Consider the following 22,157-nt stretch of genomic DNA (forward strand, 5'->3'; position numbering starts at 1 on the left):
GTGAGCTTTTATAGCATACGGGTTGGATGCTTCTCTGACATATGATTAATCATGCTTTCTCACTTTCTGAAATTCATAATCTGAGTCCAGTTGAATAAATAGTGGCCTGGATTTTAAGATCATAGTAAAAAGAGGAAAATAAGGGGTGTGTTTTCTTTAAAAACCAAGAAAAAAGAATAAAAACTAAGAATAAGGTGATTCTATGTGTTATAACCAAAGATGTTTATCTACCATGGACACGGGACATTAGTTTTATAGTGTTTATTTTTTATAGTAAGTTTTATATTACTACATATGTAGCTGTAGGTACTATATATATCGCTCTATGTATGGTTATATATACACACAAAGACACATGTATATATATGTGTGTGTGTATAACTATATTCCATTTTTAAACATGGAACATGTATAAAATAAATCTTAGAAAAAAAGAGGAAAATGGTAAATAATTACAAAGTGACTATTTTATTTGCAAGTATTTGACATAGAAAGATTTAGATATATGTATTCAATTTACCCAACGTACAGATATATTACCTTTTTTCTGTTTACTTATTATAAGATAGCATATTACACCAGCTAAAGTCTTATTTGTTTTCTGGGCCAGGATTTGTATGTAAGGTGCTGTCATGGGAGAGAGTGCCTCAGCTGGGTGACTACTGATGATTTCCCATCTGCTGCAGTTGGAAGAAGAGTCATGACATTTGTCTCCATTCCTCCTTTTAGGCGAAAATCTGAGTGAATGTCTAATTATTTTTCAGTATATGTTGCCTCTGAAGTCAGAGACTTTAACCTCCAACACTCATTTTGAACTTAAATGAAAAGCACATCGGAAAGCTTTCTGTTAATGTCTGAAAAGATTCACACACACAAAGGAGAGACATTTAGGAAAGCTGACTTTCATGAATTCTTAGTTATAGAAATTATTCTATCGGGGAAAGCAGATGGGATCTGCCCTATCTGAAGCTGTGTGCTAGTTTAGCCCTTGTTGGAAGTAGTTGACTTCATTCATTCTTGTGTGCAGTATTTACTGAAGCCAGACTCCGCAAAAGCCATGTAGTACAAGGAAAAGCTATAGAATGTGGTTTCTCCTCAAAGTGGCTAAATTATGTTGTCTCACTGGACAAAAATTAGCATTCTTATTGGAAGCTAGATTTGGTGCCTGAGACTTGACATCACTGAATAGCCTTTTGTTCAAGATCTTGTCAGTTTTCCTTACTTTGTAGCACTAAACCTGGCAAAAAGATTCCTCTTTAGAAAAGGGATGCTAATGTCTTGTTTGATGGTGATAAACTCACATGTTACTGCTTAGAAAGCCCTGCAAGTTAGCACAGGTGGATTTAACAGGTTGTGTATTTGGCTTTCTTTGTCTTTACAATAAAGACTTGCCACCAAATATTTTATGGTATGTACACATGGATACAGTTTAAATCCTGGACATTTATTAATTTTTAGTATGTTTTAATGTTAATCTGTATTTATAAATATATTAATTTTATAGCCTGTTTTTTCTCCTTTTAATTTAATTTAATTTAATTATGTTATGTTAGTCACCATACATTACATCATTAGTTTTTGATTCATTGTTTGCATATAACACCCAGTGCTCCATGCAATACATGCCCTCCTTAATACCCATCACGGGGCTAACCCATCCCCCCACCCCACTCCCCTCTAGAACCCTGTTTGTTTCTCAGAGTCCATAGTCTCTTATGGTTTATAGTCTGTTTTAATCTATATATCATGAAGTACATTTAGTAGACTTATAAGCTCAGTTAACTTACCTTTATTGGTTAGGAATGTATATTTAAGTAACAGATGGACATTTTTGATATGTTAGCTTTTACTTCATTCAGAGCTCTACCCTAAAAAAAGTGTTAGCAGGTAATAAATATATTGATGTCTTGCAAGATCAGAGGTCTAATTACTTTACTGGATCAATCCTGTGGTGGACTAGAGGCGTCCAGATCCCTCTTGAGTCTACTATTTATGCTCTACTGATTCCCTCGTTTTTACTCTCTGTACTTTTAAGTGGGCCTCCCCACCTCTTTCTGCATCTTTGTTTATAGATTCCTCTGTGTAAATGGCTTACTTCTCCTTTTCACATGCCCATGGTCTATCCCATCTTTAAGGTCCAACTCAAGTCCCACTCATACTGTGAGATTTTCCTGGCTTCTCACAAGGCACTGTCCTTGATTAAACTTTAGTTATGCTCCTCTAAGTCCTCTTCCTGACTAGGCCCTGACTTTGCCTGCCACAATCCACCCTCCCCCCCCCGCCCCGGCAACCCCCTGTCCTTGCCAGGCCTTCTTAGCCTAGTTTTAGCAAGATTCCTGCCATTTAGAGAAAATCTCCCCACCCTTGCTATATGGTTGCTCTGGCCTGCCCTTAGCCAGGATCCTGTTAGATCAGGTTAGCAGAAACTACCCCTACCCTTGATGTCACTTCTTAGTAATTTTCCATCCATCCGTGAATGACCCCCTAACCTCTCTGTGGCTCTAAATCCCCACTGTTCTTGTATATTCAGAGTTGAGCCCTGTCTCTCTCCCCTATTATAATAGTCTTGAATAAAGCCTTACTATTTAAACAGGTGTCAGAATAATTTTTTCTTTTTTTTCATGATTTAGTTACTGCCTTGCTTTCTGTGTCCTTTATTTCCTCATATGTATGTAACTTATATTCATATGTATGTCATGTACTCTTATGCATATATGTGTTCTTCAGCACCTATCACAATGCTATTAATACATACTCAAGTATAAACATTAACTATGTAATGACTGGGGAAAGTGTTTAGGGATGCTGTGACCACACTCTTTAAGTGTGTTGAGAAGACTTTGACAGATGGCCCTTGGGAGTAGAGATTTGTAGTCAGGACATAGGAAGTTCTTTCTTCAAATGCACATTTGATTGCCATGGGTCTTAGTTCTTCCAAATCTAAAGTCACATATCTGGGCTCATAGAGTAAAATCTTCTAGCGTATCTGTCCTGGAGGTGATTTGATTGGTTGCTTTCCATCACTAGGTATGAAGCGGTTCCATTACCCTAAATTCCAGCCAGGCCAACTCAAGGAACTGTGCCCCATATAGGTCCTGCCCCCATGTGGCTGTCAGGCCCATACTTGCTTCCTCTGTCAGGTCTTTCTTGCTTGACTAGTGGGGTTGCTTTGATCAATATACCAAAATGAAAGTCATGAAAATTTATGAAAGAAAGAAGTACTGGGGCCATTTTCCTTAAAAGGGAAGTATGAGCTTGTTTGAACTTGAGGCTTCCTGGATTTTATATCAGCTCATCCAGTAAAAAGATAGATTATTAAACCACAAAAAAAAAAAAGTAAATGACCAAATATAAAAGTGGGATACCATTTAAAAAAAATATCCACCCACAGAAAGAAGTCTAGAAGATACACACACATGTTGAAAAATTTACCTCTGAATAATAGGATTATTTTGATATAATTTTTTTTCTGTGTTTGCCAACCATTTTGCCATAAACACATGTCACTTTTACAATTAAGATAAGACTTATTAATGCCCATTCCAAAACACATTGATCTATTTTAAGGTTTGTAAAAAATTATTAGAAAACACAAAGAATAATGACATTGCTTTGACAGTAAATAATTTGATCACAGGTGTCTGAAAAAAAAAATACACTGATGTAAGCAGAGCGCCTCTGTTGAATGTAGGAGTAGTGCGAGAATATGGCTCACATACCTTTCTTCTGTGGTTCATGCTGTAATTATTGCTCCCCCACAGAGAATTTATGAGTATGGGTTCTGAAGTCCGACCTCCTAAAAATTCTGAAACTGCCTCTTTTGGTTGTGTGATCTGGAACTGTGCCTTGGTTTTTTTTTTTTTTTTTTTTTTTTTTAATAAAGTGGAGATGACAATAGTATCTATCACACAACTTTGTTATAGGGATTAAATGAGACATAAAGTCCTTGGCCCAGGGCCTGTCACATTGTAGGTGCTTTAACAATAGTGATATTCAATGCAAGTGCTATTTTTGATTTAAAAGACACCTGTTGTAATTTTAAACCTATTGGCTGTATGTAAGACCATTTGATTCCAAATCAGGGTAATTTGTACTCTGGCTCTAGTGCTAGGTTTTGGAAGTAATACTAAGCATAGATCTTATTATATCAATTCTACATAATTTTTATAAAGTCCTTATCTAATCAGCTCATTAGTAAAACATGAATTAATACAAAGCCTGAGCCTCACCATGTGTAGGTGGATTGTTTTCAACTTTATGTTTAATTGAGTCATTTTTTGCATTGGCACCTTGCTTGCCTTTACAGCAGTCCGTTATAGTACCCCTTTTATTTTTAGGAGAGTAATAACAGTCTTTAGATTTAGTAATTAATGATGCCTAGGCATTGTTCTCCAATCCTTTTTGTCATAAAAGACTTCATTCAAACTAGATAAATTTGGCTTTGCTTGATATTGTTTTAGAAAATTTCATTTCAAAGGTATGTAACAGTGACACATTTTCTATAATTATGACAGTAGTCCAATTTAATGAAGAAAATAAAAATCACTCATAATCCTCTTGACTTGATAGAAGTCTTCGTCCTTTAACCAAGCTACTGTGTATTTATAATAATTATCTTTGTTGGTTGTCCATGGGCCTTTGCTGCCAACCCAAAAAAAGAAAATAACCAGGTTGCTATCCTGGTTGTTACATAAACTGGATGGGTGTGTGTGCGTGTGTGCTTGCGTCTGTGTGTGTGTGTGTGTGTGTGTGTGTGTGTGTGTCTTTATTAGAATGGGTAGAAAACAGTCTGAACTCTGAATACCCCTGCCTAATGGCTCTCCAGGGCTGCTTTAATTGTTTTATCCTGCTGTTCCAAACTTCACTTAATTTTGTATGGCTATGTTTGAATGGAAAATGCAAGATCTCTGTGATTAACACTACTTGGCAACGAGTATTTGGGGATTCCTTAAAGCCTTGTGGTGAATCAGTGATGTGCTTTTTGGTGCATCTCATTTAACTTTTTTGGAGACGCTTTTTTCCTGCGAGTGGAGGCCTGACTTCTCTCTTACGATGATGAACATGTGTGCCTCAACTAGAGAATGAGGACAATTTCTGACTCTGTTAGCAAAATGGGAACATCATGGTTTAAACATATCTTTGCACTGAGAAAGCTTGAGATGTTCTAAGGTGGAGCATCAGACTTTATTCTCTTCTTTAATCCCAGCTTGTGTAATGGCTCAGGCTGATTGTGATGCTGTAGTTAGACTTAAAAAAAAAAAAATGAATGAGTGGATTTTATTTTTATATTTAAATATAGTATGAGATATAGTATGTAAGCATTAGCTAGAAAATAATAAGTAATCCAAGATAGGGAAAAATGATATTATCATCAAAAAGTATATTCATTTCTTTTCTGCTTTTTTGAAGCATTTTCTATGGGAAAAAAAGCTTCTGAAGATAAAAATCTATTTGAAGTGGCAACTTGACCTCAGAAAGAGAAAATTTGATTTCTCTAGAAATGTAAAATGCTGCCTTTTCAAAGACCGCAGTAATATGCTTCCCCAGACAAGTGTGCTTGAAAGTGGGACTAGGGAAAAACAGGGAAAAACCCAACTTCTTTTTTTTCTTAACCTTCACACCGTCCCTTCGTTCTTAGGTTTCAGTGCGTATGGGCACCTTTGGGTGTTGTATGTTTAGGGACATAAATTGTATGTTGTAGAGAAAAATTTGTAGAAATATTTATTTATTTATTTATTTATTTATTTAAGATTTTATTTATTTGATGCAGAGAGACACAGCGAAAGAGGGAACACAAGCAGAGGGAGTGGGAGAGGGAGAAGCAGGCTTCCCATGGAGCAGGGAGCCTGATGCTGGGCTCGATCCCAGGACCCTGGGATCATGACCTGAGCTGAAGGCAGACACTTAATGACTGAGCGACTCAGGCGCGCCATTGTAGAAATATTTAACACAGTGAATTTCAAATCTCACTATGTGTGAAAAATCAGTTTCTAAAAACTCAAACTACATTTTACTTATTTTTAATGAAACCCTCTCATCTCATTAAATAAACATGCCCCTCTCTAGTAATTTCAGGAATATGTGTAACCAACTACCTTTACATTTGTAGGTGTCCTGGGTATCTTTTCTGTGCTTTGTGCCTTTTTTTGATATTTGAACAATTCTTCCATTCCTTGTCTTTGATTCCTTTGCCTTACTTTTTTTTTTTTTTTAAAGCAACTTATCTTTGTTTATCTTGCATTTTAGTTGCTTGATACGGTCTTATTTCTTCTCTGGCTGGTAATCTCCTCAGAGGCTGTATGTATGGGACTTTTGCTCTATCCAAAAATGGTTCCTTGCATCTGGAGGTATTCCAGAAGAATACCGAGAAGTGTCCAGTCCATTGCCCTAAAACTCTGGAAGATTAATGTAAAAACGGATGGTGAAAGTCTCTCAAAACCAAACCAACACAGACCAGATAACCACAATACAATGCAGCTCAGTGAGAGAAGGAGAGCAAGCATCAGAAGCCCAGGAAAGGCTAAGGTTTGAGGTGGATACACAGAAGATGCCACTGGGGTAGAAAGGTGCTAGAGAATGAGTGCAGTTACTCCCCTCTGTTTTGCTTACATCACTGCTACCGAGGCGAGTGAGCTTCTGGAACCAAAACACAGAACAAATATAAGAGTGAATTAAATTATCAAATGTCTTGGGAAGTTTGAGAGTACTATGGTTCTCTAAGGAGTTCTGGTTTAAGACTTAATATGATTAACTGAGTTTTAAAGAAATTAGGGTTGAGATTGTCCCATCCCTGTCAGTCATCTTTGAGGAACTATGAAAAATTGGCGAGGCATTAGTAGCCTTGAGAGGTCCACATAGTCATAGAAGACGGATTCTCTGAACCAGATCCAGGGGAAATGGTGTGACCGACCTTCTTTCTGCATGCCCTTCTCATTCCCTCTCCCCAACAGAACATTTTAGGACAGATTATCACGCAGATGATTTCTGAGTAGTTAGAAAACAAAATAGCGATCTAAGAGTTCATAAATATTATGTCATCCCTAAACAACCTTAATTCCTTTTTCTGATCAGATTGTTAAGCTAGTAGACCAGTAGAACCCTGTAGATACTGTATATTTGTTTGTTTTTCAGATGGGTAACGGTTCCTGTTTATGTTCTGATAGGTAAGAGAGTGATAGGCAGTTGAGTGCTATGCTGTTGCTGGTGGTGGGTTTACAACAGGCTGATTAAGGATCCCTAAGAGTAGTAGGGTTTCTTGTACCTCCTTTACATGATAAGAGGTTGACTCATTTGTTCACCACTGAGCCCTAATTATGTGTCAGATGCAAATTTTCTAGTATGGTCCAGTGGTAGAGGTAGATGGTCAGTGTCATGGTCTGAGAAGGAGGGGCCACGGAAACAAAGGACTAGATTGGAGAGGTTGAAAGTGAAAAGAAGAGGGAGGAGAGAGAAAAAGAAAGAAAGGACATTTAATGAAGCCAGGTCCCCAGAAAGCTGGATGGGGTAGGGGTCAAGAGTGTGGTGTCAAAGGGCACTGTCTTGGACCTCATCCTGTTCAGTGTTTTCATTCCTACCTCAGATTAGGACACAGAGGAGGGTGGGTAGCCAATGCCCATCAAAAACAGGATTGGAATTTGGAACATACATGAGGGGCATGAGCAGTTGGTTGCTGCTGACAAGTTGGAATTTTATTAGGGATAAATCAAACTCCTGAAGTTGTGTTTAAAAAGTGAATTATTAGGTATAGGGCAAGTTAGAAATGGTGTGATTTCAGGGCCCCTGAAGAAAACTCAGGGGTTTTTGTTGTTGGTAAGATTAGTTTGACTTTACAGTATTTTGTGACTATCACAGTTTAAAACATGCTTAGGCCAAAGTAGTACAAGTTCGATTTCTGGAACGGGGCAGGGTACTATCCCAGTCCACTCAATGCTTTTCAGACCACATCTGGTAGTGTGTCCACCCTGGCAACCACATTTCAAAAGGGGCTAATCAACTGGGACTTCTCAAAAGCTTGCAGCTAAGACTAAGGGCTAGTCAACTATTTCAAATAGTTACTACTATTACTTTTGGATGTTTATTGTAGAAAAGGAGACTTGGACGTGTTCCAGACCAGACAAAGGAAGAGAGGCAATGAGAAGTTGATGTAAGAACCTAAAGGCTTAACAGACTGGTTCTCAACACCCCAGGGTGTTTTAAAAAATACAAATGCTTAGGACCCCACCCTACCGCCAATTAAATCAGGAGTGCGGCCAGGCCAAGATACGTTTTAAAGCTGCCCAGTTGATTCTACTGTGCAGCCAGCACCTTAATCTTCCATGCAGCTGCAGAGGCTGGCCCCAGCCCCCTCCATGCCTTGTCTAATGCTCAGGGGCAGCCACAACAGCAGCCCCTGTCCCACCTGCTTCCAAGAGACCGTCAGGATGGAATCTCTTCTGCTCATCACGGGCACCACCCAAGGGATAAACTCCCGGATCATCTGCTGTCTCTCTGACCTCACCCCCCTACTTCTCACTATATCTTTTACACTGTCCCTTTCTGTCCTTCAGGATCTTCCTGTGTCTTCTAGATCTAGAACATCATCCTCTGATCAACAAACATAATCTCTACCTCTCTCTGAATTTTTTCTTAACTTCTGCTTTAACAGAAGGCTGGCTCTCTCTAGAGGTTATTACTTCTCTTGAAGTCCTCCAAATGACTCACAGGTTTTTATGTCTAGCCTAGATTTTTGTACTGGGATCCAGATCCACAAATACCAGTGCTTACTATGTGTCTCCACTGGGGATGCTCCCAGACTAAGATCCTCCAAAACAGGACTCTACAGCTCTGTCTGAATCTCTTCTTCTTTAGTTTCCCTCAATTCAGTTAAGTGGTACCTGCATCCACCCAACATTGAAGTCAGAACATTTGGAATCATCTTTTACAACATTCCCTGTGCCCAATCCAATTTATCCTGACAGGTTGTTGATTGTGTCTTCAGAATGTCCTTTTCCTTTTTCCCATTCCTCTTACCAAACACTGTTTTTGTGCGGCTGCCATCTTTCCCTGGGACCACTGCAACAGTTTCCTGCCCTCCCTTCCTGTTCCCACTGGTGTGCTCCTTCAGGCCATTCTCTACCATAGTAGGTGAGCTGCAGACACATAATTTAATCATAGCATTTCCTTTCTTTAGATCCCCAGTGTTTTTCTTTCCTTTCCTTTCCTTTCCTTTCCTTTCCTTTCCTTTCCTTTCCTTTCCTTTCCTTTCCTTTCCTTTCCTTTCCTTTCCTTTCCTTTCCTTTCCTTTCCTTTCCTTTCCTTTCTTTTTCTTTTCCTTTCCTTTCCTTTCTTTTCATTTCCTTTCGTTTCCTTTTGTTTCCTTTCCAATATTTTCTGTGGCTCTTAAGGACCTCCATGATCTGGTTCTTCCATTTCTCTTTCCAGGTGCCTTCCTAACTCTCCATCCCCCCCCCCCCCCAACAGCAAGAAACTCCAGTCATTCTTTCCTTCTTATATTTTTGTTTAACACATTGTGTTCTCTGCCTCTGAGATTTTGTACGGTTGTTCCATCTACCTGGTTGTTCCAATCGCTTAGTCTATGGGTTCCTTCCCCTTTTTGCCTTGAAATTTATTTGTTGAAGAGACAGCTTCATTTTTCCTATAGAATTTCCTATATTCTAGATTTTCTCATTGTATCCCAGTGGTATCATTTAACTTGTTACCTTATCTCCTTAATTAAGTAGTTAGAGTGAGACTTGGTCAGATTTGGGTTGGGTTTATTCCATAGGAGGGGATGCCTGCTTCCATCAGGAGGTGCATAATATCTGATAGCCTCATTTTGTGATTTTAGCAACCATTAATAATCCATTAAGTGATTATGGTTAAGAATGGTGTTATTCAGATTCTGTCATTCCTTCTTCGTTTGTTATATGCAGTACATTTATAAAGAGAAACTTCCATATATCAACTATCTCGTTAGAGTGAAGGACAGTGTATATGAAAGTATATGAAGAAGGAAGGTAAATGCTTGATATATTCTTTTCAACTGTTTTGAAACTAATGATATGGTTTTGTAGTACCCTCCAAATACGACTCCTGAGTTGGTTTTGTTTTGTTGCATTATAAACTTATTGAATTAAATGTGTTTGATAGCTTTCAATCACAGATATTAGTTTAGTGATGCTTAAATTTTTCCATCTTGGATGAGTGAGAACCTATTTTTTCTCTTTGAAACTTTATGCCTGTCTCCTTGGTGAGACCTAAGTGCAAGGATCATGTCTCTGTTGTTTGTCCTTTATGCCAAGCACAGAATCACTCTCTCTCAATTTGTTGATTTAGGGGCAGGATATTAAAACTTAATTATGGGACAGACTGTCTTATGAAAGAGCATTTAGTTAGTCTTTGTGGATTCAGAACTTGAATCAGAGAGTGGAAGTTACAGGAAGCAAATTTTGGCTCAACATAAGAACCAAAAAACTTGGGGTAGTTTAGGGGAGTTGAGTTCCATCAAGTCTTTTGAGGGGCTGCTTTGTTCCAGGGAGTGAGAGGACAAGGATAAAAAACCAAATCAGTGAGGATCTTTTTGCTTGGAGCCTGAATGGTCATTGAGGTCACTTCTGCTTGCAAGGTAGTGACTCTCAAATCCTTTGTTGACAGATTTTATTTTTGGAAAGGTGCAGAGTTGGTTGGTTTAAAATTGTTGAAATGTAATTATTGTTTTATTCCATGAAAAATATATGTCACTCTAAATTTGGTTCAAAGTATCATGAGTTTGTACATTGGATGAAACATTGGCAATGATGAATTATGCGTTAGTAGCAATCATTTCTTTTATAAAAGGTTATAATTGTCCATTGAACAGATTTCTCATTGCATTAAATTCTCAGACTTTTTGCATTGTTAGTCACATTCTAATAAATAGCCATTATACTATTCTCTTTTTAATCTTTGGATTTTATTAGTCGTCTTCTCTCTGTATTGATAAAGATTAGCATGAAGTGTGATTACTGGCAACTTACTTTGAAATTCTAATTTATTTTTCCAGAATAAAATATAGTAAATAGCACTTTCAGGATATTGCAGAATTGCAAAGATTTCTCATTTACACCTGAATAAAAATTGAATTTAGATGGAGATAGCAAGACCAAGTGTTTAGTTAAATTTTAAATTTTTGAAGTATGTATGTAATACAGTAAGTCAGCAATTTAGCCAGTGTCTTAAGAGGGAATTAATAAAAGAAGCACTATTAATAGTACCTTTAAAATATTTTAATGACTTTTCTGAAAATTTAAAAATTCAGCCCAATATATCGTCCTTGATATACTCTAGTTTGCCATTGTCGCTTCCTCAGTAGTATCTACATTTCCTTCTATTGCTTCTAGACAAACACAGTAAGGAAACAAGCATTGGATCTGTCTGCACTTGGTATTATTTCCTAGCAGTTTCTCTTGAGACAAAGTCATAATGGAAGAGAGGCAGAATATATTAAATTTTCCAGAGTGTATTAAATTTCTTTTAGGTATATTGCCTTAATTTCCTTTGTATCCTCTAGATATAATTTCTTCTAGGTGTTAGCACATGGACACTGTTTTCAAAGATGACTTAGATAATATTTGTAATTTTGTTTTATTGTACTAAATTATCCTATGAATTTGAAGTAACTAATGGAACAGAAAACCTTTGGGCTTTCCTTTGAGAATTTTTGCTCATAGGAAATTCTTTCTGTGCATCATCTTTTGAACCTGGAAATTTTACCCTAAAAGGGGCATTTTCCTTTGTAGGTTTCACAGATGTTGAATGAACAAATGCATGAAAAAATGAACGGGCTGTGTTCCTTGTTCAAAACTCCTAGATCTTCTTGTTTTTCTCTCGCAAGAGAACTTTATTTTTTACAAACTTAGGGCATACAGAACTGCGGACAGAGTTTCTGAAGTTCATAGAGATTTGGATTTGTGGTTAGAACCAGTTTGAAAGCTGGATCCACTTGAACATGGCTCTGCCAGGACACTCAGTATCCCCATGTCTCTGTGTGTGGAAAGCTCTGTGCTTGGGCATTCCCCTGGCTCTTCCTCATCCTGCCTTTGACAGCTCTTCTGTGTGACCAGTGGACTGAAGGATGATTCATCCCTGGGTCTGAAGTCAGCTTGGCCAAGTGAGATGTTGAAAAATTAGAGAATAGTAAAGAATCTCTGAAATTAAAACAGCTCCTTAAATAGCTTAGGACAACTGGGTAAAACCTGGCAATACCTCCAATAGAATGTTCTGTAGTATTATTAACACAATTAAAAGTTTTTTTTTTTTTACTATGTTAATCACCTGAATTAATGTCTTCATTGCCAATCAAGCCTTGATTGCCTTCTATTCATTAGCTTTTGATTTAATTAATGAGACTTGTTAAAGAGGAATCTTCAGTGTTTTCCTGTAAACAGCTCTCATTTATTGATTCAATTGGAATTTTGTAATTATTCTAAGGAACTTAAATCAATGTTTGAAGTATATGTTTTGGATCTTTAATAAAATCGTTTAAACTACACAAGGTAGTTATTAGATATAATAACTTCTTTTCTATGTTATCTCCTTTTCTGTGTGATTCTATGTCATTTTTATAGAATAACAGATATGTTCTTTTGATGTCTTTAACAAAATGACATTTCGTTAGAGTTAGTAACTTGGAATTTCAAGTATTTCAGTCTGTGCTAAAGTTTATAAAAACATATGCATCAAAGGTAGAACATTAGAAAATTGGTAATGTTATTTTTTCCCAAAGATATTTTTTCCAAAAGTGGAGCAAGTGACTTAGCATTTTTTCCTAGGGCTTTAGAACTGAGGGTTCCAGTAGTTGGTGAGTGTCTAGACATGTAGAGAAAAACTAATTAAGAAAAGAGAAAGTCACAATGACTCTAAGGTTAAAGAGCAATTTGATAATCAATATGATTCCTAAGGGGAGACCACTAAAGCAGCTGAAGAAGAGGGAGATACTGATTAGTGGTCTAGACACAGATAATTAAAGGATAGTGGGGGTTTTGAAACATGGCTGTTGGGTGCAAAAGGGTTAATTAACAAAGCATTCTATAAACTCTAAAACTTTAAGGAAATGAAAACTTGCCATATCCACATGTGTCAAAATCAAAGAGGCTACACATTTAATTTGAAAAAGGACAATAAATACTTAAGCCAAACATGAAAGGAGATACTGAAAACTTTATTAAATTTGAGATTTCTGAAACTTTTGAAAGCAGCAATTATTATACTTTAATCTTTTTTTTTTAAAGATTTTATTTATTTATTAGAGAGAGGGAGCATGCACAAGCGAGAGAGCATGAGCAGGGGGAGTGGGGGAGGGAGAAGCAGGCTTCCCGCAGAGCAGGGAGCCCGATGTGGGGCTCGATCCCAGGACCCTGGGATCATGACCTGAGCAGAGGGCAGATGCTTAACCGACTGAGCCACCCAGGCACCCCTAAACTTTATTCTTGAGTTATCTTTCAGGTATAAGAAAGGAATTATCAGTATATTAACATTATTAATTCAATAAATGTTTTTGAGAGCCTACTCTATACCAAGCAGTTTTAGGCACTGGGCACATAACAGTTAACAAAACAGAAAGAGTTCCTTCACTCCCAGAGCTAATAGTCTAGCATAAATTTTAAGGAAATTTTTAGTGTTATGTAATATAATACATAAAACTCAATGTTTCTAGCTGTTGTGAGTATCATAACTATAAGAAATTAATGCTTGGAGTTTCAATTCATGGAGAATGATGCTTCAGAATCAGAATTCCATCAATCTACTTAAAGGTGTTCTACCTCTAGTTGCATTTAAAGAGTAAGTGTTGGCTTAGTTGAAGGTTTCTCTCCTTTTAGTATATTATAGGGGAATGAATTATGCTTCATGGTCTGAGAGTGTTTTAAGTATATGACCTTTAAAAACATGAATTCCCTATATTCTAGAATTCAGTTCATGGTGCATATAAGTTAATGATCTCAAGGGAAGTAGAAAAGCTTTGTGGGAAGAAGGTTGTGTGTATTTTTAATGGGTGAGGGGAAAATATCTGTAAATGTGGGGAAAGTTCCAAGCAGTTCCTGGAAGCAGTTACTGCCTCCTCTGGGAAGCCAGTGATGAGCTCAACTGGGCTGAGAAAAATCTGTGCAGATGTTAGCACTGACTGCATCCCAGCCTCAAGCCCCGCCAGAGACCACCCCCCACCCTTAGTCATAAAGGACAAAGTGAGAGCACAAGGTACAGTCTCCAGTGGAACTCCATGTGCATATCAATTTTTTGCCTGCACCTGGGTACCTAGAGCACAGTCAGGAGTGGAAAAACCAAGGTAATGTACTGAGGAGCGAAAGGATGCAGAACAGAAAAGCAGTTGGCCTATCATCCCAGCTGAAAGACAAGGACAAATACCTCCTAACCTTGAGAAGAGGGCACATTGTGGGGCTTTATAATCAGATGGCCTTATCCCATTAGGGTAACCAACAAAGTACTTCCACAGTTAGCGCAATGAGGAATGCCACTGGGATGGTTGGGCTGTGCTGAATTCCTTGGACTTTCAAGTTTTGTGTCTGTGGCAGTTTTTCAAGCAAAACCAGACCAATTGGATGCAGTTCTTAAAAAAGAGACATTCTCATTCTTTGTTTCAGACTCAGGCACTGGATTCTCTGGACCACATGAGTTCTTGTTTGCTGGTTCCATAAGCTCTGAAGATTTGTGGTTGCAATTTTTATCTATCAGATTGGCAGAGTCAGTGGTTGATAACATAGTAGAGGTGAAGGGGCTAACAGGAGCTCTTACATTTGTTCTGTAGGAAGTGTAGGTTGGTACAACCTCCATGTAGGATAATTTCCCACTATTCATCAGAATTAGAATTTAGATATGCACATACATTTCAAACTTGAAATGCCACTTTTAGGAATTTATCTTACAGATATGTTTTTTACCTGAATGAAGTTACATGTCCAAGAATATTTATCACCATCATTGTTGTAGTAGCCAAAAATTGGGAACATGCTAAACGACCATCTGTAGAAGACTGGGATTAAATGAAGTATATTACACATATACAAAGGAGTACCCTGTGGTCTTTCAAAAGCAATAGAAAGTTTTCTCTATGAATTTATGAGGAAGTCACCAAATTTATTAAGGTAAAATACACAGTGTGCTCTGTCTAGCATACTACCATATATGTGTGTGTGTACGTATATATGAACAATGGTAACCCGTGACCTCACAGGATGGGAGCTGGGTGGCTGAAGGAGCGTAGCAGAGAGACCTACTTTTCATCAAATGCCTTCTTGTACCTTTTACATTTGTAATGTGTGCTTGTTTTATCTATTCTTGTTAACAAAGGGTACTGCTGGGCCTAGTAAAGGTAAAGGAGAGCGTTCGCCTAGAAGACCAATGTAGATTGTCATGTTTTTGTTAACAGAATTGACTAGATAAAAAAGTTATCTGCCTAGTGCAATCTGACTTTTAATTACAGCCGATACACATTTAGAATACGTCTGGAAGAACCATCTGCTTTGGATAGGTCCTGTGTAATCTTATAATAGTAAAACATTCATAACTTTTATTTTGATGATATACTGACGTATCATAAGACACATTCAGACCAAATATAATTTTAGAAGGCTCTAGTAAAAAAAAATAACGAGAAAGGGAGGAATGAGTGATATTGAGAGAGAGAAAGAAGAGGGAAGAGAGGAGAGAGGAGAGAAGTCTGAGTGTCGAGTTTCTGACCTTGGGGATTGAATGACCTCAGCTTAAGACTGAAGATGAAGACATTTCAGCCAAGGACATGAGGAGCTATTGGAAAAACTAAGGGAAAGAGTTATTTTGATTTCTTGATTTCTAATTAGTCTGAGAATGATTGATCAAGCGTGGTGATTTTGTTAAGCACTAGTTTTCTAGTTCCTTTCTGGAAGGAACATAGAGGGAATCATAGAAAACTTTGGTTAAATCTTGGACGAGGCGAGTGTGAATATTTAAAATGTGAATATTTAAAATGTGAATATTTATAATGATGATATAAAATTCCCAACCTTGCTGAAATTAATCTTGTTGTGGTGGCATAATTGAGTCACTGACATTTTCAGTGCAAAAATGCATAAAATATAAACTGTAAGAAAATTAGAGCCGTAACGGGAACATACTCTCACGGATTCACTTCTCATCTTTTCTTCCGTTTCTGCCAGAGTAAATGGGAAGTTGGTAGCCCTGAAGGTGATCAGGCTGCAAGAAGAAGAAGGTACACCTTTTACAGCTATCAGGGAAGGTAGGCATTTTCTCGTTATCTTTGCTTTTGTGTTTGCATGATGCCTGTAGCTGTTTAAATATTACTCACCTCTGCATATGCAGAGTTTGTAAATTATATGGTTATATCTCATTGGAAAGTGTAAACTGAAATTTAAAAATCAGTATCTCTTGCAATCATATCGAGTCATGTTAAATAAAATAAGACAATCCTGCTGTATACTCAGGTGTGGGGGAAAAAACCTGATGTGTATTGATGGTGAGACTAAAGCTGACTGAGGAATTTTATATGCTTGGTTTTGTTTGTAGGGTTTCTAAGGTACACATTAATCTAGCATTACTTTATATTCATGACTTTTAAGAAAAGTCCTTACACATACTGGGCTCATGCTATCTTGTTAGTCATTTGTATTTCTTCTTTCTTGATTTCTTTGTTCCTGTCCTTTACTATTTTTTCCGTTGGTCTTTCTTATTGACATTTAGATACTCTTTATATATTAGCATCATTTATCTTGTAATATTTTCTTTGGTCATTTTTCTAAAAATTTCTCTTACAACATAGTTTGTTACATACATGTTTCTAATTTTTATAAAATAAAATTGCTTTATATTTTATTTCTGCATAGTTTCTCTACTCCAAGAGAATAAAATATCTTTTTATTAGTGGGAACTTTTCAGTTCAGTTTCACAACTTTTAGTATTAATAGCTTTCCCTCCACTACATTTAAAAATTTTAGTGCCAATATAGTTAACAAAGTGTTATATTAGTTTCAGGTGTACAGCAATATAGTGATTCAGCAGTTCTGTACATTACTCAGTGCTCATCATGATAAATGTATTCTTAATCCCCTTCACCTATTTCAGCCATCCCCCCACCCACCTCCCCTCAGGTAACGATCAGTGTATTCTCTATAGTTAAGAGTGTTTCTTGGGTTGTTTTTTTTGTTTGTTTGTTTGTTTTTTCCCCTTAAATTCCACATACAGGTGAAATCATATGGTATTTGTCTTTCTCCGACTGACTTATTTCACTTAGCATGATACTCCCTCCACTACATTTTTAAAAGTACAAATTATCTTGACATAAGACTTCAGCTTATTTTTTGCACTGAAGGAACTATAGCTGGCCCACCACAAGATAACTGTGAGTGATTTACTGCAATAATATCATTAAGGTATTGAGGAATTATATGTAGTCTGTCCCTGGTCTGATTTGTTTCTCACAACCATCATTATGATTTACATTTGTTTTTGAGAGGCGTCCTTTCAGTTTTCACTTTCTCACCTCTCATTCTCCTTTTCGTACCACTTCCGTTTGGTTTCCATCATTCCTACTTAGCTGAAAATGTTGTTGTGAAGGCATCTTTATGAAATATTTGTTACATAAAGAGGGTGCTCCCGTCTGATGGGATTGGAAACCACTGGTTGAGATAGAGCAGTGGTTCTCATTGAGCTCTGGTGGAGCAAGGTGGAGTGCTCTTGAATTTGATTTTGCTAGACCCTGAGTGCTAGGGTGTAGGAAAGGGGCAGAGAGAGGCTGGGCCAAGAGAGAAGCAGGAGGAAATGAAACTGGGCAGCAGGCACGCTCCCTAGCGTGTGGGGTATACACTGCAGTTTACCAACCTGCCCTTGCTGTTCGTGCTAGCCTCGGTTCAAGGTTCAGAGCAAGTTTATAATGGTATTAGAGGATCCAGTTGTGACAGTTGGACTCATCAGTGCGAAGTTCAAGGGGAGAAACAAATAGAGCCAAATTGAAGTGGTTGTTGATCTGTTCATACTGCCTAGGTATGAGGCAAGGCCGTTGGGCACAAGGTAGGCCTGAGATAAACTTGGGAACAGGCCCTGGGAGGCAGTTGTGTCAGAGAATGCAGGCCTCTGTGGGTTAGGGAGCCTCTGAAGACTTTTGAACTGAGTGTATTAGGAAGATAAATCTGATATTAGGTATGATATAGATTAGATGAGGAGGAACCTGGAAGCTGATAAATCAGTCATTCAAAGTCATGCAGATTTGAAATTACGAGGACCTGGATTAATTAGAAAGCAGTGACAAAAAATGATTTGTAGAGAAAGAAATGCCAGAACAAGGTGAATTACTGGTTAGAGATTATTTGAGAGGGAAACATAAATGGTTTTGAGTTTGAATGAGTAAAAACATGGTGCCAGAGAGAGAAATAATTTGTGTTGCTTTTAACACTTTGCAGTTTGAAAGGGCGGTTATCTACTGTAAGCTTCACTTGAGCCCTTCGAAGGGATTTTGTATAGAGTTTATACTGTTTATAGAATCTGTGATACGAGTATGGAATTGAGGCCTAGAGAGGTTAGTTGACTTGTCCAAGGCGTTGGATCTTGTACCTAGGCTTTCTTAGTTAGTACTCTGTGGAGTAGTAGATTTGAGTTTTGGACTTTCTGAGTTCATGATACGTCTATACGAAAATGTCTTTTTGGCGATGTGGGAGTAGATCTCATGAGAGTTTAGCATAAACAGTATATATTTAGCATGGTCCTTAACAAACTGAATGAGTGTAAGATTTTTGTGGGAGAGGACTTTGAGCAAAAAACAGGGAGTTAAATTGGAAGGGAGTGTAGTAAGGTGGAAAGCCCCGTGGATATTAGAGTCTAGAAATCTGGGCTTCATTCTGGCTCTGTTTTCCATCACCTGCCGGACATCTGGGCTTCATTCTGGCTCTGTTTTTCATCACCTACCAGACAACATGAGGCAAGTCACCTATATTACTTTGCTAGGGCCCCTGTAGCAAAGTACCATAGGACAAGTGGCTTAAATAACAGAAATTTACTGTGTCGTAGTTCTGGAGGCCGGAAGTCCGAGGTCAGGGTGTCGGGGTCCTGCTTCAGAGGGCCATGAAGGCAGGATCTGTTTCAAGCCTTGGCTTGTGGATGGCCATCTTTTCCCTGTGTGTTCAAATCATCTTCCTGCTACCTCTGTCCAATTTCCTTTTCTTGTAAGGACACCAGTCATATTGGATTAGGGCCCACTCTAATGATCTCAGTTTAGCTTAATTACCTGTGAAAACCCCCTGTCTTCAAGTACGGTCACATGCTGAGGTGCTGGGGTTAGGACTTCAACATGTGAATTTTGGGGGGACACAATTCAGTCTCTAACACCACCTCATGGCTCTAGGCCTCTGTAACCCTGGTTGTGGAACATGGGAGTTGGTTTGTGCCATCTCTCAGGAACCATCTCCCTCTATATTATGGTTTTGATTTCCCACGGGATCTTCAAACTCAGAGTTTTGAATACCCTGGAGAGCAGGGAAGGCTGCAAGAATTGTTGAGGCCTGGAGGAACAGATCACAAAATGACATTGTATTTTCCATTGAATAAAGTATTTTGAGGTTTCCTAATACAATCTGACTTCTCGGTGATTTTTAATGGAGATAAGTGACCCGACAGTAAGAAGAGGAATTAAACTTTGGGTCAGTTTTGGTTATTTACTCCTCTCTTGCCTTCTTATTCCCTCCTCTCATAGTCTTATTTTTTCATTTTTCTGCTCTGTATGTGTGAAAGCAAAAGCTAGCACAATTGCTCCCTTTTGCTGTGTATAATGATTCATGCAAAGTAACTCCTCTGTGTATCTGGTGGTAGAGTTTGAAATATTTAGAATGGGGGGGTGGGTGATGTTTGGGATATGTTCATTTTTGCATTTTTACATTTTTGCATCTTTACATTGATGAGGGTGTAGCATGGCTTGTTCAATTGAGACGAAGCACTTTAATTTGAGTTTGCCTCTTTTCTGCTGTTTTGGTCAATTTCCTCATTCACAAAATATCAACAGCAGGAGGATTTCAAAGGAGGAAAACAGAAAAGTAGTTTTCAAGTGGCCACTTAGAACCTTACCTGGGAATTTAGATTTTAACACATAATTTTCACCTAAAGTAGAACTACTTGGTCAGCAACTCTAATCTTACCTGGATTTATGTCCAGGGATGGATTTTGAATTTTATCTCAGAGCTAGAGTGCTTACTGGCTTAATTCGGGTTCAGGTGCTTTGAGACTCATTCTATTTTTGATGGCAGCTTAGAGAAATTAAGCAGCAGTGCTATGGGCTAGCTATTCTATTTTTTATTCTCATATGATATCTTCATAGATTCTGATGGTAAGGATAGTCAGGAGATACTGGCATGGTTTCAAAATGAATAGATAAAGTTTCTTAGGATATCCCATCTTTTTTTTTTTTTTTTAAAGATTTTATTTATTTGTTAGAGAGAGACCGAGAGAGACAGAGAACACAGTGCGGGGAGGAGCAGAGGGAGAAGGACAAGTAGACTCTGCACTGAGCACCGAGCCCAACACAGGGCTCGATCTCGCAACCCTGAGATCATGACCTGAGCCAAAATCAAGAGTAGGACACTCAACCCGACTGAGTCACCCAGGTGCCCCAGGCTATCCCATCTTTATAAACAACTTCAAGATGTCTGATGTCTGTATTCTTGCTCTGTGATACTATATTCTAGATATTCAACAATTTGTTTGTTTGTTTGTTTTTGGCTAAGATTTGCCCAGAGAAAGAATAGAAGGGAACCAGTTATCATCTTTTGTGAATTTTTGAATACCTAATAGTTTTCTTAGGCAAGAGTTAAGAGAAATCTAGATACTGTAAAAGAGAACAGTTTTCTTTTAAAGATTTTATTTGTCAGAGAGAGAGAGAGCGCGCACAAGCAAGGGGAATGGCAGGCAGAGGGAGAAGCAGACTCCCTGCTGAGCAAGGAACCCAATGTGGGGCTCGATCCCAGGACCCTGGGATCGTGACCTGAGCTGAAGGCAGACCCTTAACCAACTGAGCCACCCAGGCATCCTTCACCCTTCCACATGCAGATCTTTACTGAATCTCCCTGTTTTCATTTCAGTTTATGCAGCTAGTTTAGAGGGACTAAAAGATATTGAAGTACTTAGGGCATAAAATGATGAGGCTCTGTAAAACAGTGGAGGGAAAGAGGAGATGAATGTGTTTGGGAAGGACTTAAGAGGGATAGCTGGTAGGGCTTGGTGTTTGACTAGACATAGAGCTTGATAGAAATGGGATATTCAGAGTATTCCAGGATTTTTGGCATTCATGAATAGTTAGATAGTGAAGCCAATAATAAGAAAGGCACTACAGGGTAGGGGAGTTTATAGGAAGGGAAAGAGAGTAAGTTCAATTCTGATCATGTTAATTTTGAGATCTGGCCTTCAGGTGGTAATTGTTTATGTAGTGGTGCAATTTAGATAACCCATCAGTTGTACCTAAACTGGGGACCTTACCCCACATTCCAAGTACATGATCTCATTTAGTCTTTCAACATTGTGGGAAAGGTTGATGTTATCTTCATTTTAGTAATTAAGAAGCTGAGATCTAAAGAGATTTTTGTCCAAAGTCATACAAATAAGTGGCAAATTTGGGTCTTCTACCCAGTACCCAGGCCAATGCCTGACGCCTGATGGTCACTCAGTACATGTTGAGTGAGTGAGTAACAGAATAAGTGAGTGAAGAAACCCCAAATCCTTTAGTGTTATTCTACTATATTGCATCACTGTTGAGACAGAAACTTCTATGATCAAAATTGTATATGGATTCTTTTCAGACTACTAAGCAGAGAGGTTAGGAAGGTTACGAAGGTTAGGTTAGAAGTTGGGAAATCGCCCTAGAGCAGTCGGAAAATGTTGAGTCTTGGTGAAGACTATGGCACTAGCTACATGAGCATAAGTGAGTCACTTAACATATTTAATCTTCAGTTTTTTCATCTTTGTGATGAAGGGGTTTGAACTATATGATCTTAAAGCTTTACAATTAAAATAATAGTATCAGCATGAAGCATTACCTGGATAAAGGATCCTTAATTGTATCATCAGTATGCTTCATACACACATGCTGTAATGTGATGCACATTTATTGTGTTTAAAATATTTCTTTTAAACCCTCTAATAATAATCCTTTATGT

General features: G+C 38.0%; 1 protein-coding gene across 4 annotated transcripts in view; it reads left to right on the forward strand.

The window, feature by feature from the left end:
- The window catches only part of CDK14 (cyclin dependent kinase 14), a 543,473-nt gene that overhangs the window by 164,273 nt on the left and 357,043 nt on the right, over positions 1-22,157 (forward strand). For all 4 annotated transcript variants that reach the window (XM_078059238.1, XM_078059237.1, XM_036071484.2 and 1 more), the window contains one exon: positions 16,167-16,246. In XM_078059238.1, the coding sequence (XP_077915364.1) occupies positions 16,167-16,246 (80 nt within the window). The remainder of the gene's footprint in view (positions 1-16,166; positions 16,247-22,157) is intronic.

Source organism: Halichoerus grypus, chromosome 12, assembly GCF_964656455.1.
Source record: "Halichoerus grypus chromosome 12, mHalGry1.hap1.1, whole genome shotgun sequence".
Lineage (NCBI taxonomy): Eukaryota > Metazoa > Chordata > Mammalia > Carnivora > Phocidae > Halichoerus > Halichoerus grypus.